Here is a 17730-nt window from a genome sequence, read left to right on the forward strand (position 1 = left end):
AAAATCAACTTTTTAATCATGTAAATCCTTATATTTGCACTAAATTCCTGGAATTGTTGTCTCAACGAGCTCCACTTTGTCTGTAAAACATGCTGTGTTGCTGGGGAGGGCAACGGTATCTGAAAACCGGAAGTCCACAAAACGTTCTATTGTTGTCTCCTCAGTGCAGCACAGAGTTCTACACAAACTTCCAACCTCAGAGGATTTATCTGTCCAGTGGATTCATGTTATATATGACAGCAATGTGTCTGCTAATGATCACTTTAACAAATGCTAACTGCTGTTAGCTCCCAGTAGCCTCTGTGGCTGATGTCATTTTTTAAGGTGGACCTTTAAGGTGGACCTAAAGAGATGCTACTAAACCGATCGTTGTGAACAGGGCTGTTTTAGCAGGTGATTGAACTGCTGTGGTGCTTCATTCTTATGGTATTTTGTTGTTCATTGTTCATTGTTCATTAGGACACCAGAGAACTAGGTTCACTTGGAGAAAGAGGCTATAATATGACCCCTTTAAGTAGGTGGGAGCAGAGTGATGAAGAGTGATGAAGCTTTGTAGTATAGCATCAGTGATTTGAATTTGAGGCAGCTAAGGGTAGCCAGTGGAGAATTAAAAATGATTATCATCTAATGTTTTCGAACAGACTTAACAATCGGTTTATATTCTGAAAAAAGTGAAATTCTCATTGTATTCCATTACAAACCCCTGTTTGTCTTGCTGCAGGTCCTTCAAGCCAGACTTTGTCCTGATTCGTCAGCACGCCTACAGCATGGTCCCCGGTGAGGACTTCAGGAACCTTGTGATCGGTCTGCATTTTGGTGGCGTCCCAAGTATCAACTCTGTCTTCTCCATCTACAACTTCTGCAGCAAACCTTGGGTGGTGAGTGATTTTATTTTAACAGCTCTCTTCTCTCCACTTTGACCCTCACAAAGGAGATGTTAGTCCCTCCCTCAGCGACCGTCTCTGACTAATTTATTTCTGCAGTTTAAGGAGCAAACACCTGCCTGTGGAGCAGCAGAGCAGGTGTCCTCCTCCACCACCACCACCACACATTATTACTCACTGTGTAGTGAGAATAACACAAACAGGGAAGACGACAGGAAGTAGGTCCACTGGAAAAGATAATTACAACACCAACATTAAAAAACCTCTAAGATATTACTCTGAAAAGTCCCTACAGTACATACTTCCTGTGTGTGTGCTGAGAGTTTGTGGATTCATGGCTGTGGTTCCATTCATATTAAAAGAAGAATCCTTCTGGATCTTTTTCTACCGAGGATTCTGCTTATTTTATGTACGTCTTTGTATTCTTGGAGCATTTGGTTGAAGAGGACGTGGGTACTTCACAACCTCTTTGCTGCCCTCTCTTGGAAGAAAGCATCCATGGGTCTCGTAATCTTAGTTGTCATCTTCGACTAAAACAACGTGACTGGAAAGTGTGTTCAGGGAGCGTTTTCAGTCCACACGCTCACAGAATCTAGGCTTGTTCATACGTATACTTGGTGGATATGAGGCCATTTGCCCTTGTGTACCTGAGTGGTCCCACAAAAATGACATTTTCGGTTGTTGTTTATTGATGCATGCCATTTAAGAGGGCAGTGACGTTGAGTTAATGAATTGGATTTGACTAACGTGGCTGTTAATGTGAACATGGACTAATCTAACCTCTTATCTGCATGTCTTTGTCACCACTGTGAGCTGAAGCTGGAGTAAACCAACACTCACACGAGGAGAACACACACACACACACACACACACACACACACACACACACACAGACCCTCAGATGAACCAGGATTTGGTTCCTTTATTCCTTTATTTAGACGTCCTCAGTCATTGCTCTTGTATCTGTACTGAGTCACGTTTTACAAGCGTCTGAACGGTCTAGAACAGTCAGTCCAGTCCCAGATGTTTACTTCCTGTGTGCTGTGGTTGTAAATGCTGTGAACACCTGAGGTTCTATGAGGTTCTACCTCGTGAAGACGTAACCTCTGCTGTCCTGCATGAGCGCCACCTGACTCCTCTTGTTTATTTCTCCTTACAGTTTTCTCAGATGATTAAACTCTATCACTCCTTGGGTCCTGAGAAATTCCCCCTGAATGAACAAACCTTCTATCCCAACCACATGCAGATGGTGAGTGTCTTTCTGTTGTTTCTTTGGTCATTTAAACCACACACAGAACAAAATAACACGTGGAAAGAACGAGCAGAAGAATCACCACAGACTTCCTCAGGCCAGTTTTTCATTAAATCTTTATTATAAAAATATAAAACACAGAAATTAAGTCAAACATTCTTATTCCCCGTCCACACTTCAGGAATCAGTGTTTACACACAAACTGTACACAGCTTCCATCATGGCCTTTATTTATTCTTCTTCTTTAGGATCAAACTTGAGCGAGCGTTTCTGTGTTAAGCAGACAGTATATTTACACTAATATGAACCACAGAAATACTGACACAGAAACGCCACAGGGGGAGCCACAGCCCAAACATCGCATTCAGTAACTCTCTCTGTAATATTAAAGGGCCATTGTGGAACATTCAACTGAAATTACTTTAATTTGGCAGAAATTAAAGATGAAATAATGATTATAATGTAAAGTTTTCATAACTCCAGGATGTGCCACCATTTTGGACCACAGTGTTTTTACCATAGCTCTGGAGTTTTGATGCGAGCTGAAGGCTTCGTAGATTCTCCAACACAATGAGTGTTTCTACATTTAAACCCAAAGGAAAATGGTTAAATTGAGTCATTATCAATCAGATCAGAAACACCTGATGGATCCATGTGAGGAAGTGAATGAGAAGTTCACTCACAATCAAAAGAAAGTTAAATATCAGGATTCAGTAATAATCACTTAAGATGCAAAAGGAACATAATTGTAACTCGATAGAAGCCAATTGTTGTCCATCACCTCTAATACGGTGAGTTGTCATTTCATGTGGTTTTCCTGGATGAGTGGAACTATTTTGATGGTTTGAAATTGATAAATGTAAATGTTGACTACAGTTTGTATTCTTCGATAGCAAGGCCATATCTGTATATGTGTGTGTTGAAGGGGCTGTTACTCCTTTGAGGCAGATCTGTGTCTGGTAATGGAATGGAATGAAGGTACTGCACAGAAAATAATGGGTACAGGCAAAGACCAAGAGTGGATTTAGCGACAGTATTGTTACTTTCATTGATAATAATGTCCATTTCAAATAGTTAAATAAAAAGATTGAATATACTCTTACAAAATAGATCATTTTCTGAAACCTCTGCTGATACTGTATTGTTTGGTGGAGCGTGTCACCAGTCACAGGAACTATAGTCCAGGTAAAAATGTACCATGATATATATACGATTTGCAGACGCTGGTTCTTCATTCTGGATGATTAAACAGGCTGCGATTGTCGCCCGTCATCATTACAGATCACTAATGTGTAATCCGTTAAAAACATAAATAAATGTAAGAACAGAGATTTCTTTAGCTTATGTTATATACAGCAGAAAATAAAGTTTGAGCTCTTCCCCCGCGTCGCCACCGTAACAGACATTGTCAGCGTTTGGGCTGATGCTCGTCAGTGTTTGTGTTTCATCACCAACCTTCAGGGAAGAAGACACTATCATCTGTAAAGACGCCATACAGTATAAACTCAACATAGTCTCTATATATATATATATTTATATATATATATATGTATATATATATATATATACATATATATATTGTGAAAACACCGTTATCAAAAAATAGTTTTGACGCCAAAATAAGAGGTATAATATTCATGGGTCATACCTAAACTTTGTTTGGCAATAACAGTATAATAGTTTTACATCTCAAATGTACCGTATGATCCATGCTGGTTGTACTTTTCCATTGTTTGGACTTTTATCTGATACTCAACAACTTAGTTTAGCTTAAGGGGGCGACAGGAAAAAGATGTACAAATTTAGCCTCAAAGCACAGAGCGATAACAGCAGGAGCTGCAGGTCAGTCACTGACAACAGACACACAACAGTGTCTTTAAGTTAAGTTCTGTGTTTCCCAATGGACGTTGTTCAAGGACTTACATGAGTTTGAGGCTTTTTATCTGTCAAGTCCTAGATTGTTTAAATGTGACCAAAGGGAAAACCATGAAAGAGTTGAATTAGGAGATCTGTAAAACAAAATAGATGTTGTTTTCTTTAAGAAGTGCTACGAAACAGGCACTGCAATGGATTTGTTCTCTTTTTGCCCCTTTAAGAGGAACAGTCACCCAGATCAGTGAGCTTTACCAGTCCTGAAATACTCTACAGAAGAGACAGAGTCAGGGGCGCGACAGTGGGGTTTGGGGGCGTCGTGCGGCGAGGGTTCAGGGGTCGGTGGCGTTGATGGCGGTTTTGTCTCGGGAAGTCATGCCTCTGTACCAGCTGCAGTAGCCCTCCTTCTGCTGGATGCAGGCGTAGTGTCGGGACTGGTAGCCAGAACTGCCAAAGTGTGAGAGCATGTCCGTCCATAGGCACTCGTTCTTTGAGGTCACGAAGCAAGGCAGGTAGCGGCAGGACTTGATCTGCAGACCGAGAGGAGAATATGAAACAGATGAGTGAGGAAACAGAAGTGTGCAGCAGCAACAGCTACTGACATCACTGACTTAAAGTAAATGGTTGTGCGTCACCAACGTTATTGTTGCTGAGCAGAAAGAGGGTGGATATACAGTGGTATTATCTGCTCATGTGATCATAATTCACTGAACATTTGGGGTGAAAGCACCATTATGGTGAGTAATGAGAGTAGTAACCTCATCTTAGTCTATATAAGATGGCAAAGGCCAAAGTACAACTAATTAAATAAGGCATTTTGTGTGTGAAATCTCATCTTTGCTCCTCAGTCACAGACGAATGAATCAGGTGTTTGTAATAAGTGTGAAACCAGGAAGCGTGCACTCTGCTGTGTAATGTAAAAGATAAGCCTGCTTCCTGAATGAGTGGTGTAATAATTCAGTTTGACATTAGCGAGCCTCTGCGCTGCGTCACCACTGCAGGTGCTCACACAAAGAAGCAGCTCCGTGGATGAATGTGCTGCATGAATGGAAACGCTGTTAAGCTGCAAAGAGCTGGTGGATGTGAATGAATGAGCAGCAATTTCAGCTCCAAAGTTAGACGACACATTTCCATATTCTGTGTGTTTCCGTTATTCACACCTGGAGAATCTGCCCTGCGTGGATCAGACGTCCTCAACAGAACTTCCTAATTTGAGGGTTTTAATGATCTGCAGAATCATTTTGTCCACGGTGCAAAGTGCTTCCTACTTTCCAGGGCTGTCAATCATTGTTTGTGGAGGAATGTGTTGAATGACTGTGAGGAGCGTTTTTTAATGCCCGTCTGCTCTTACGGACTCTCACAGCGACATCTCACTTGTGTGACGGCGTTCGCCGGATGCCTCTGGGCTGCTGCCATGTACACTGAACAAAGTTAACAGGCACCGGCCCAAACTGGAAACAAGCAGGTTTCTTGCTGCTAATCCACTTACACTGATAGAGGCTGATGGTGTTAGCAGATGTCGGGACTTTGCTGTACAGTAAGACGTTTACTCTGTTGGTCAGCAGCTGCACAGCTGCACCAGTGGAATGATTCCAGAGCTGTTACTTAATAACTGCTAAAGTGACTCTTAAAACTTGTTTTCTCTCTATTTCTGTCTCAGCTGGACAGCCACGATGAATCATAGTGGAAATTAGTCTCTAACTTGTAATTCAATCTCAATAAATATGCACAACTGCTATGTAACCAAGGTTATTAATGTGCGTAAATACTTTTTGCTCTCAGTGTCTTTTGTATTATTGAAACTAAACTGATCGGACCTCAGAGAAGCATCTTAAAGTATATTTGTTAACAACGTCTCCCTTTCTGGGTTCCACTCACCCTGCACTTGCAGCCCAGCTGGTAGCGATGGTTGATGCCTTTCTTCTGGGCCAATGAGAGACGATCCCACTGCTCGTTGAAGTTGCACAGCCCGGTGTAAACCTTGCCATTGTACACTCGACCTGACAAAGAGAGCAAATGAAAAGAGAAGGTTGAGTTGAGCCACAGGCTGATTGCTGTGTTGTTGTTTGTGCTATTTTTGAATTCCACTTCCTAGTGCTGGTATTGTACGGCGATTACAGATGGACTGTTCAAATCACCATGGTAATATGTTATTGCACACCAAAGTGTAGGGTAATTTCATCATTTGTCTAATATTATATGTAACATGGGAGAATATAAACACTTTGTTCACGCAATCCAACTCATGTATGTGAGGAAAGACAAGCTAATGTAGTAATCCCATATTATACCAACAGCCCTATTAGTAAATATCCAAAGGTCAGCAGACGTCTATTTTCAGTGCTGGACCATTCGTAGCCCACGACTCCTGAGACAGGTGCATCACAACAGCCCTCAGGAACATCATGATGTGTTCCATGTGTCTCCTTCACTATGTTGTCAGCCTGCAGGAATTTGACAGCTTGCAAATATGTGCTTCTTCGACCCGACCACTCTGCCCACTTCCCCTTTCTGGCATTACTGGAGTCCCTCACAGGCTTATTACATGGTGTTGAGTGTGTGACATGCTCCTCAAATACTAATCAGCAGCAGAGCACTCCAGGCTCGATCAAAGGAGACTCAAGCAGCTCATTTCACAGGCTCTGCTGTGTTTAAATTGACAGTAATGCGCTCCTGATCATATGCAGGACTTATTATAGACGTCCTGAGAGCAGCAAAAGACGGCGGTGATGTCAGCGGCTCCAAGGTCGCACAAACATAGCCGCGGGTGCCTGGCAACGGCAGCTCTTTCACTTGCACTGTGGGGTGTAGCTGCAGTAGTCACAGGTTGGGACCTAGCAACCGTTATGTACACCAAGAATGACCGTGTCCAAGGTAAAGCTGCACCTCTGGTGGAAATAGTAACTCATAAAATGTGTTGACTGGAAAATGCCGGCCACTTTCTGCTGTGAGAGGAAACTGCTGCTTCTCACTGGAGAAGCTGAGGGAAGTTCTGCCTTTTGTGGCAAATGGTACATTTGAAAAAAGTGTGAAAGTTGGTTTCAAAAGACCGTTGAAGTATGTAAGACACTGAAAGGCCTCTGCGAAGAGATCAGCATCCATCGTCTCTCTAATTTAAACTCATGTTGTGTTAGTAGCTCAGAATATACACTGACGCTCTGGGACTGCTTTTTATTTAGCAGCACAATTAAAAGTGGTTTTCTTCAAAGATTTCTTTCTCACAATACCACGTTTACATTGTCGTGTCACGCCCACCATCACACACACACACCCACACACACACACACACACACACACACACCATCACTGCAAACAGAATAACCAGAAAACAGATGCACTCTTTGGGGAAGACAATGACAGTCCTAAGCTCGGTGGATCACCACAGCAATATATCTTTTATAAAGACTTTCTTTTGTTTGCTCAGTAGATGAGTTCACTGGTGACACCTGAAGGCACCTCGATTAGGTTAGGTTAAGCTTAGCTGTGTTTCTCTGCACTGGTCTTTTGTTATTTACTCAAACTCAGCTTTGCTCATAGAAAACATGTTTTTCTCTCTCCCTGCACCTCAGCGACCATGCATGACTAGAACAGCTGATCACAGCAGGACAACAAATCGCTCGTATTGAAACCGTCATTGATTCTCAGTTCTCTATTTTTCATCTATACACTAATGGTCATTTACACTGTACAGTACATGCCTGTTATCAGTGATCATGCAGGAGCACGTAAAGCATGTTAGCTGCATGGTGGTTATCAAACCAGCATAAATGGCTTCACAATTTGACTTAGATTGGAAAATCTTTGAATTTTCCCTGAAGCGCAATTTTGTTTGCAACTGAAGTCACATACCAGAGAAAATGTACAAATACTGAAAAACATGCAAATCAAGCATGTATAAAACATAATTAGAATGGATTTCATCATGATATTGATGAGCCACGTGACTTAAAGCTCAGCCACAGAGGCAACTGGCAACTAACAGCAGTTAGCATTTGTTAAAGTGATTATTAGCAGACACATTGCTGTCATATATAACATGAATCCACTGGACAGATAAATCCTCTGAGGCTGGAAGTTTGTGTAGAACTCTGTGCTGCACTGTGGAGACAAGAATAGAACTTTTCAAGGACTTCCGGTTTTCAGATACCGTTGCCCAAACTCTTGCATGTTTTACAGACAAAGCGGAGCTCTGCGAGACTACAATACCAGGAATTTACACTTTCGACTGATAGGATGATAGAATTTACGACTGATAGGGCCTCCAGAGTCACAAATATAAGGATTTAAATGATTAAATTTGATTTTGCATAATATGGGACCTTTAATGGCTACTAAAGATGGTATTCTCCCTCTTGGTGTAAGCACATGTCTCTCTGAAGTTAGATGTTCAACGATAGACGTCGTGGTCTTACCTGTGATCAGGTACTGGTACTTGTTGATGTCAAACTTGACGCCGCACGAACCCTCAGAGGCGCTGGTGTAAATGTGCTGCACATGCTGGACTTTGTCGAAGCCTTTGTACATCTGTAAGACACAACAACCACATGTGGAATTAAGATACGACACAAACCAGCTCCATGTTGGAGCCTCGTTCACCTGGTGCTACGACCCCTCACTCAGTGTCACACAAACCATGAGGATTGGAAACAGAGAGCTGAGCTTATCAGACCACATTCCTTGAGGAATTCCTCATGGAGTCTTAGACTCGGCCCATGACTGAATGTTAGATAACATAATTACATTGTGTAATGTGCTCCCACTTTGATTCTCTGTCTGCAAGGTCATTGCTAAACTGTGGACTTGAGGTCCATCTATTCAGCTCAGCTATGCAGAGCAGGAACTAGAAGTCAGTGTTTGTCCTGAGAGCTGACTTTTTTTTCCAGTGCAATTTATTTGTCTGGGAAAAACAGGAAATCCCTGTTTAGACGCGTCGCTCCCAGAAAAGCAGAACAAACTGTTACTTAAGCCTAAAACTGTGGAGGGTTTGGAAAAAGCCAAGGACATTTAGCTCATAGGATCTGTTGAAATTCTGGAGCAATTGTGTTCTGCATCAGCCCACTGGGAAAAAGGAAAACCACTGTTTGCATTAGAGACAAATCTGCAATCCAAACTAACAAGACAAGAAGTGCAAAGGTCACATGTGATTCTTCAGGATAATCCGTACAGTGCTGATTGATGTGCTTCACTGACGAGATGATGCTTCATGCTTCTATTGATTGTACAGATGAGGAGCATTCAAGTGTTTACATTTGAACTGCAGAGTTCATTGTCTAGTGTTATTGTGTCATGGCTAATCCTGCAGCCTGACTGCTGTATGAGCAGCAGGCCGATGTCGCCATCAGTCAGAAATGTGCAGCGTTACGTAACGATTCAGAGAAAGTGAAGAATGGAAATTCAGGCTAAATGTCCCAAATGGCTGTTAAGCTGTCACACAGTAGCTGAAGGAATGCAGGGATTTGTTCAACTATTTAATCAAATGAAAGACCTAAAACTAGCCCATCCTATTTTGATAAAGCACAAACAAATCACATCTCATGTGTTTCACTAAGATGCTGAGCACAGACCTAAAAAACAACAACACAACGTGACCTTATGAGGCACAATCAAACCGGGTAACCTTTACCTCTCTTTTTCAAAAGAGACGATGTAGTAGATGGTGAACATGGACATTTGCCTGAGATTGTGCATGGAGATCTAGTGGTACCAACCAACACATGAACACTTCAGCACATGCGTGGAATTCTAGACCCACAAATCCCTGTTTTGTGTACATGCAGACATGCAGTGAACCGGCTTTCTTCTAACTTGCGTCGATCACAGCCCTTTAGCCCCAGAGCTACATGTATTTCAATGTTTTCCTACAACAACACAACAAGTTGATAATCAGAGCATTTCAGTCAGTGCTAAAAGAATAATTCTACATTTTTGTGAATCTCTTCTTTCTCTAAAACTGGGTAAAGGCTCCGTGTCTTGTGAGATGGTCCGATCCGCTCACCTTCATTTGCTTGACCGTGTACCGCATGGTTCCAAAGGTTCCGTCCCTCAGGAGCTTCTTCCCCACCACTTTAGCACGGATCACTGTGAAGAGAGGAGGAAATAATCAGATAACTTTAACAAACACCTCACTGCCTCGGCTGGTAGGAGGCATTAGCAAACCTCCTTATAAAAAACTATTGAAGCACCATGTTGGCACCATAGTTAATCCCTTTATCCCATTTTCTGCATTGCTGCCATTTGCCAATGTGTGTGTGTGGGGGGGGGAACTCAAGGCCCTTTTGAGTTTGATACAGAAATCTCTTCCATGTAACTTTGAAGATGAGGATTTCTTTGAGTGGCAGCTCCTTTTCCCTCAAAGCATCACTTTACGCTTCACATGCAGCTTTTGTGGCTCTGTGTTGAGTTTGCAGAGAGTTGGACAAAATGATTGATTTAAAAATATATCACAACAGGTAGTTTGGTGTCAGTGTCACCTCTGTTTAAACAGACGGCTTCAAAAGATCTTATCTGCATTCAGGACCCACATGTAAACGCGAGCGAGGTGGAAATGCTCGGCAGCGACTTTAATTTGTTTGCTTTGGCTGGTCTTGGCAGTGAGGGGGCTCATTGTGGAAGGCCCAGATTGCCAAGTGTAGAAATGAGTGATAATGTGAGTCTGTGAATAGTCTGACCAGAGTCCTGCGGGTCCTGCATTCAAGAAGCCAAACATCTGTGAAGTTCACCTGCTGCCCACAGCAAACCCACCACAGACACAACCAACACCGGCTGTGTTTGTTATCATCTCCAGGAGGAATTTCCTTCCCACATTCTTTGGGGGCGCACATTCCCCAGAAGGGGGGGAAATGAGAAGCCTTTCATTCTTTTCAATTGGAGAAAGAAACGAGGCATGTGGCATCTTCTGTTTGCTCTGGATTTGTCGAGCTGCCTCCAGCCAAAGGGAAATGGAACAGGAAGCAGGTCAATTTTTACCACCTAAAAGTGGTGACCACACATTTATCTTGGATGTGACGACCCTCATTCATGTCCAATTCTTAATACGACCCCCTTATGAAGAGATTCAAAACTGTGATCATCCAGAGTTTAACAATGATTTCCCCCCAAAATGGAGGGAATCAAGTACGATGATACAATCACATTGTGACAACATCATGGTTCCAGCCCCACAAACTAACCCCTGCTTATTTTTCAGCCCTTTTCTTAGCATGTCCAAACCAGCGCAGATGTAGGTCATTTTGCATTACTGTTCTTTCCCGGCTCACTGCCTAACCCTCCCCTTTATGACCTTTCGCAAACAATTTGCTCCAGTACATTTAATCCATTAATCTGTCATCTATTTTGATGTCAGCCCATGACTCCTATTACCTGATCGACCTCTGCTAAATGAACCTAAATGGGGTTTGACAGAAATTTGCAGATGCAATTTCAGAGGAAGCAGACATGGTTGAGTCGAATTATGAAGGAATGTGCGGCTAAAGAAGGATCTACCTTTGGCTCAGTTAAATGTACTTTTCAACTGTCACCTCAAAACCTGGTTTCCTCCTCTGCTCTTACCTCAAAACCAGGGAGAATAAATGTTTGTGTTTCGAGGGCCAAAGGTCGGCTCATTCAAATGAAGGACCACCTCTTGTTGGACGGCAGCCACTAATTATCCAGTGAAGGTGCATCACCAGAGGAATGTGTGAAGGGCCTCAGCTGCTCTGGAGACGCAGGATTTGTGTCTTTCCCCTATAGTGACCTCTTGACCTCACATCCATTCAGCAGTTATATTTACACACACACACATGGCAGCCTGCTCATGTCAGAACGTCTACATTAGAAGTGTTTATTTAGCCCAGTTTTACAATGTGATTGTGTGGGAACAATTTATATAAACATCCTATATATATATATGTATATTTTATTATGTGATTTATTTGGAATGGGAATTTAATGACTATCAATACCTTTCAACGTGTAGCATAGCTTAGTCATAGTTATATCAGCAGCTGTTAATCAATTCACTTTAAATCATGTTACTGTCTCTCTGGAGGATAAGGTTCTAAACTCCTGTTGTATCACATGTCCTAGTTAAATAAAGTTGTGATGTAGGAGTCTCTCACTTTAACCATGAGGAATTACAGGCTGTGACGCACACACATTCATTTTCTGCAGAGGAACTGACACATTTTTAAAGAGTGGGAGGCTTTTTGTGATGAGAGAAGGAATCAGAGTCTAACAAACAGCAGAAAAAGAAATGAGTGAATGGGTTTTTAGTCTGTATCTGTTCCCTAAAGCAGTGCGTTACACAAGTGCTAATGCAAACTCTAAAGGTGAGCATGTCGTTTATTTCAGCCTACGTACAGAGTGGCAAACTGCAGGCATGACAAGAATAAGGTGACTCACTTATGCATGTGTGTGTGTGTGAGGGAGAAAAACACATGGAGGCGTGGGGGGGGGGGGGGGTGATTTTAGTATTCAGTCAGTGCTCCAAGTTTGAGGAGGCGAGTGGGAGGAAGAGGAATTCTCAGGACGACATGCTACTGCGCTCAGAAATAAACACTGACACTGAATCCCTGCTACAGAGACGTGTGTCAGGTGGAAAAACCCTGGAGCATTAAGTCGTCCACGTCTTCTTACTCTAAGACAGCTTCACCGTCTCTGTACTGACCTGAACGTCTCAATGGAAAGAGCCTTTAAATGTTTTACATTTGGCCACGTGTGGGCACCAGTCAATCAAATCATGTTATGCAAATATTCCAACCCAATTACATCACATTTATGCATTTATTCTAAAACAGTACTGTGTCTGAATGGAGATCTAGGAACAGGAACCATGTTTTCATCGTCTTTTGTTGGATAATGTGCACCCAGCAACACCTGATCGCTAGCGATGCTAGCATCTCTTGCTGCAGAACAGATAGTGCTCTGCTAACTCCAGATGCCTCCAGCTCCAAAGATCAGACCTTCTCATCATCTAATACATGAGGCGTCCTCAACTGTCAGGTACACACATGTACTTTTACCTTAAAGAACCCAACGGTAGTTTTTAACAAGAAAACCCATTTTCTTTTCACAGCTGGAAAGAGGCATGGGAATATTTAACCAACCAGTCATTTCAATCCAAGTGTGTTGCTCGCTGACCTCAAAAACACTAGCTGTCAAGGCTGAAATTGTTGCCTTGAGTAGGTTTTGACCAAAGTATTTAAAATAAATTGCTCCACAACAAACCGTGCCTGCAAACCAGTGTTCATGAAAACACAGAGACAGAGTTACAACTGAAAACACCTGGAATCCTGTCAGCTCTGTGTTATCTCTGCTTCCTAAACATCTACTTTTCATATTTTCCTCCTCTCACTCACTCTCTCTGCCTTTTCCCAGCTGTTGTTATACTTGGATTGTACTGCTATTATACTGCTATGATACTGCTATTATACTGCTATGATACTGCTATGATACTGCAGCTCCAGCCCATCACTGATAAAAGAGACTTGACTGTGAGGAATAAATGCTATAACTTTTATTACGATACTTGTCAAGGTCACACATTTCTCCATAAAACCTTTTTACAAGTATAACTCTTTTTGATGTTTGTGTGAGTGTATTTTCATGAGCGTGTACGATTCAGACTCTGCAGATGAACAACAATCCAAAGCTCGTACGGAATCCTGAGCCTTTGACATCTGGTCATATTTTAACTGACTTTAGGGAAAACTATAGATATCTTATCCAAACTTGCATAACACATCTCACAACAGGAGTCCTGGCTTTGCTCTGGTTATCATCTGTTGAGGCAGAACAGCTGACAGAGGCTGCATTGATTCAACTACTGTGCATAACTCATTAACAGTAGTGTGATGATGTCATGGAAGCAGGAGGATGCTGATGTCACAAAGCTCCACCCACTGCATGGCTCTAAAGCTGCGTCGCTGCACTTGTTTGACAAAGCTCCAAAGTGGCACAGGATGACTTTCTCTTAAAAGTCCTGATCCCAGATGCCAAATCCAAGCATGAACACGTATCACGCTAATCCTCAGCAACTGACCTGGTTCACAGTGCGATCGCCCCGAGCGCTCGGGAATGAGCATCATTACGCGGCGATATTAACGGTCAAAGTTCATCGATGGGACTCTAATCTAGACTTGGAAGAGCTTTGGAGAAACCAGCGCTGCTCACTTCACTGTTGTGAATAGACTTAGTGAATAGTGCTTTAAAGCTGGTGACCAACAGTAACTCAGTCTTCACATTAGGAGGAGGAGCCAGGTCACTTACTGGAGCTCAGAGAAAAGAAATGATAAGATCTGAACTTCTAGGCCTTTCACCTGATGGAGCTTGATCCAGTGGTCTGTCTGTACACGACCAAAGAAAACACTGAAGTTACGGGTTTGAAACCTGGAAGATTCATCGCTGTCACCTTTGATGTTGACAGAATTACAGGGTTTGCTCCTGATAGAATGAGCTTTTTCAACCCTGTACTTTTTCTTTTCCCTATATTTGTGTTTTGTCTCGATTATAGGTTTGTGTCTAAAGTAGTAGACGTTAAACTTATAAAGCAGAATGACCTATGTGACTTTCTATAAGTCATTTTGTCTTCTTGTGTTGTGGTGTTGCCAGCCTCCACCACAGGGGGGAGCTGTCACTCTTGCCAATTGCTTCCTCAAAGAACTATATTGATGAGGGGTTAACGAGTCTCAGGTGTTTTGTAGTTAAAGGTAAAGAGTGAATTCCAATTCCTTTCTTGATCCTCAATCTCAAAAGTTCTGTCCTGAGTCTCAGAAAAATTAAGTTGAGGCCAAGTTTAAGGGCTGTATCACCCTCAATATTGAGATTTTCAGAGACCACCCTTGGGAGCAAGGGCTACCCAGAATGCATTGCGTGTTTTGACAGAAACAAGATGGCGTCGAAAGCAGCGAAACGAGTATGATGCAAATGAAGTATTTTCTTTGTTAATAGAGATATAAAAATGATCTTAGTTTAGGTCCATATTATGGATTACTGACGTCATTGTTGCCTAACATTTATTTTTATTTGACCATCTTTTGTCAATAGTCGGCCGGTGTGGTTTACTTTTCAATAAGTCGTGGTGTGTGGTAACTGTCAGCTGAATATTTGTATGAGTATCATCTTATAACTAACTGACAACCTAATAACTTGACTGACAAACGGATCAGAATAAATAATCCTGACGTAAATGTCTTCTTCTTCTTCTTCGTCTTTGGAGTTGACAGACTGGACGCAGCTTTGGCGTTATTCTGCCCCCTACAGTCTGAAGACGTATCTGCATTTAAGGGGTGTCCCATTTCTAAGTGACAAAATAACCCTCAACACTTGGTTTTGAGGCCAGTTAAGATTGAGGGTTAAGATAGGAATTGGAATTGGCCCAAAGAGTATGTTAATTATGTTTTTATTGTTGGTTTTTTAAAAATAGTTTGGAGTTTATGGACATGTGGATAATCGACAAACTTTAGTTAATAGACACTCGAGCTTTATTTTACACGCGTGAAACAACAACCGGTAAACAAAGTTCCTGGACATGAAATTCAGTCCAAATGAAGAAAAATAATGAAAACATTGTAGACGTGTCGTCCAGCTTTGGTTAAAATAAGTCCTTAAGTAAAGAGTAAAGAGTGATTGAGAAATACTGAGGGATTTTTACTCTTCACCAGTGACCAGCAGAACGTTTAGAAGTAAACATTTGTTTAGGATTGTTGCTGCAGAAACATGGACTTCACTTGTTGGTTGAAACTAGAGGACGAGGAGAACACGTGTGCGTGTGTGTGTGTGTGTGTGTGTGTGTGTGTAAATCAAGTTCCATCGCTGCACCACAGTTCAGCCACTGAAGCCTCTGCAGACCTCAAGTCTTTCTGTCTACAGGGTGGATCAAACAGTCCTTGTGTCTTTCTCACTGTTATCTAAACACAGGTCGGGGAGGGATTTATGTTCCAGTCTAACCCAAGATCCCAAGTTCATATAATTGTGTGGAGGACGAGAAAGAGTCATTAAGCAGTAAAAGAAGCCATGAAAACGTCCAGAGAAGCTTCTGCATATCTTAGTTACAGCCCAGTGCAGCGACTGTAGTTCGTGTTATAAACAGGTGACGGTTCACACCAGCAGCTTTAACAGCCATTTTTAGTTCAAAGTGTTTTACCAGAGTGTGAGTGAGACACATTGTTTCAGAGAGAGGAAAGAAAATCATGATCTGAAGACAGAGACAGAAATGCCTCATTTATCTGTGAGAACTCTGCTTCACAGCTGCAGCTCTGAGACTCTGACTCTTCTCTTCATAGACATCAGTGCTTTATTAGAATAAAAGCTTGTTCCATTATATCGTGAATGGCTTCGACACACAGGGACGACAGAGGATGTGTAACATCATAACTCTACACTGTGTTTTCAGTGTTTTCAGAGGTTTGTCATAATGTCATGGCACGTTTCTACATATTCTTAAGAACAACAGTGTCAAAGCGACTGTTTTGTGATTACAACGCATCAGATCATGTCTTTGACACGTGTTCTCGAGTCAATGCACAGTGAATTTAAGTCACTGGATCATTAGAGTCAACAAACAGTCAACAACAACAGAGTGACACACTGCTGTTTCCAGACCTCAGCAGCTAGTACATCTAACTACTGTAAGTCTTACATGTTTATTGTTGTGCACGTGTAACAACAGCATTAAGACGTAGATCAATCAACATAGAGTTAACCCACATGTTTGGATCAAGCTCAAATCTTTAAATGTGTGATGTTTAATTATCAGACGGAACATTTGCATAACACGTGGTGCAGTTTTAAGGCTTTGCAGTTGTATAACTGTTATATATCAACATGGTGAAGGCTCAGTGTATGTGGATGTGTGTATGTGGACATGTGTATGTGGACATGTGTATGCTCATGCATATGTTCTGTCCATAAAGACCATTGAAAGAACAAATTACCTGCAGTAAGTCAACGTTCTGACTTTATTTGTCTGACATTTGTTGATATTGTCTGACTTTAAAATGACAATCATCAACACTCTGAACTCTGTCTGCTGTAAATAACAACACTGTGACTCTGGAATAACCTTATACACACATGTTATAAAACAACAACTATCCCTTTAACTCTTAGTGACACTGAACTGTAATCACATGAGGTTAAAAAAACAGATGAATGAAGATGAAAATGTCTCCTTGAACAGCAAGTGTTGCGTGTCCTTCAGTAACAGACAGACACAGACAGACACAGACAGACAGACTCACCGATCTCGGAGTTGCAGAACGCGTCCTGCGGATGCGACGGTGCGCACGAGCAGCCCTCCGTCAGCTGCTGCACGTGCAGACTGCTGAAGACGAACATCAGACTGAAGAGGTTGTGAATCACTGACTTCATCCTGAGAACTGTGTCTGTAAAGTGTCCAAGAGTCTCTGCTCAGCTGTTGTTGCTCCTTTTCGTTCCGCGCGCTCGTTCCTCTGATTCCCCTCAGACGCACTGTGGCACATATAGCGCGCGCGGCTGACGTCCCCGCCCCCTCTGCGCCCCCGCGGCGCGCGTGTGTGCGCCGGCCAATCAGCGTCCGCGGATGGTCTCAGTGATCACAGACACAGAGACTTACTGGAAGTTTTCACTACCTCAATTTTTTTTGTTCGTTCTCTGTACAGATGTAGAAGACATATATGACACATATATGACAAATATATGACAGATATATAACAGATATATGACAGATATATAACAAATATATAACAGATATATAACAGATATATG

At 42.1% G+C, this 17730-nt stretch overlaps 2 protein-coding genes across 2 annotated transcripts in view; one reads left to right on the top strand and one right to left on the bottom strand.

The window, feature by feature from the left end:
• Positions 1-17730, top strand: part of syn3 (synapsin III) — a gene marked incomplete at its 3' end in the record, with an annotated part of 110000 nt that overhangs the window by 55637 nt on the left and 36633 nt on the right. The window contains exons 5-6 of the mRNA XM_083902227.1: positions 722-878; positions 2044-2133. Of these exons, the coding sequence (XP_083758353.1) occupies positions 722-878; positions 2044-2133 (247 nt within the window). The remainder of the gene's footprint in view (positions 1-721; positions 879-2043; positions 2134-17730) is intronic.
• On the bottom strand, positions 2307-17422 carry LOC310937847 (metalloproteinase inhibitor 3). The gene is made up of 5 exons (XM_083902228.1): positions 17226-17422; positions 10004-10086; positions 8421-8532; positions 5887-6008; positions 2307-4538 (listed from the first exon to the last, which is right to left on the bottom strand). Exons 1-5 carry the CDS (start codon positions 17353-17355, stop codon positions 4341-4343), a joined length of 645 nt encoding a protein of 214 aa, XP_083758354.1. The 5' UTR covers positions 17356-17422; the 3' UTR covers positions 2307-4340.

The sequence above is a fragment of the Microchirus variegatus genome (assembly GCF_963457635.1).
Source record: "Microchirus variegatus genome assembly, chromosome: 16".
Lineage (NCBI taxonomy): Eukaryota > Metazoa > Chordata > Actinopteri > Pleuronectiformes > Soleidae > Microchirus > Microchirus variegatus.

What these genes read in the sequence shown, in the direction of transcription:
- LOC310937847 (XM_083902228.1), bottom strand. Translation starts at nt 17,355, where the DNA reads ATGAAGTCAGTGATTCACAACCTCTTCAGTCTGATGTTCGTCTTCAGC. An exon ending in ACACGGTCAAGCAAATGAAG is followed by an intron (nt 8,533 to 10,003) that starts GTGAGCGGATCG and finishes TGTGTCTTACAG; the next exon opens with ATGTACAAAGGCTTCGACAA. An exon ending in AGCTGGGCTGCAAGTGCAGG is followed by an intron (nt 4,539 to 5,886) that starts GTGAGTGGAACC and finishes CTCGGTCTGCAG; the next exon opens with ATCAAGTCCTGCCGCTACCT.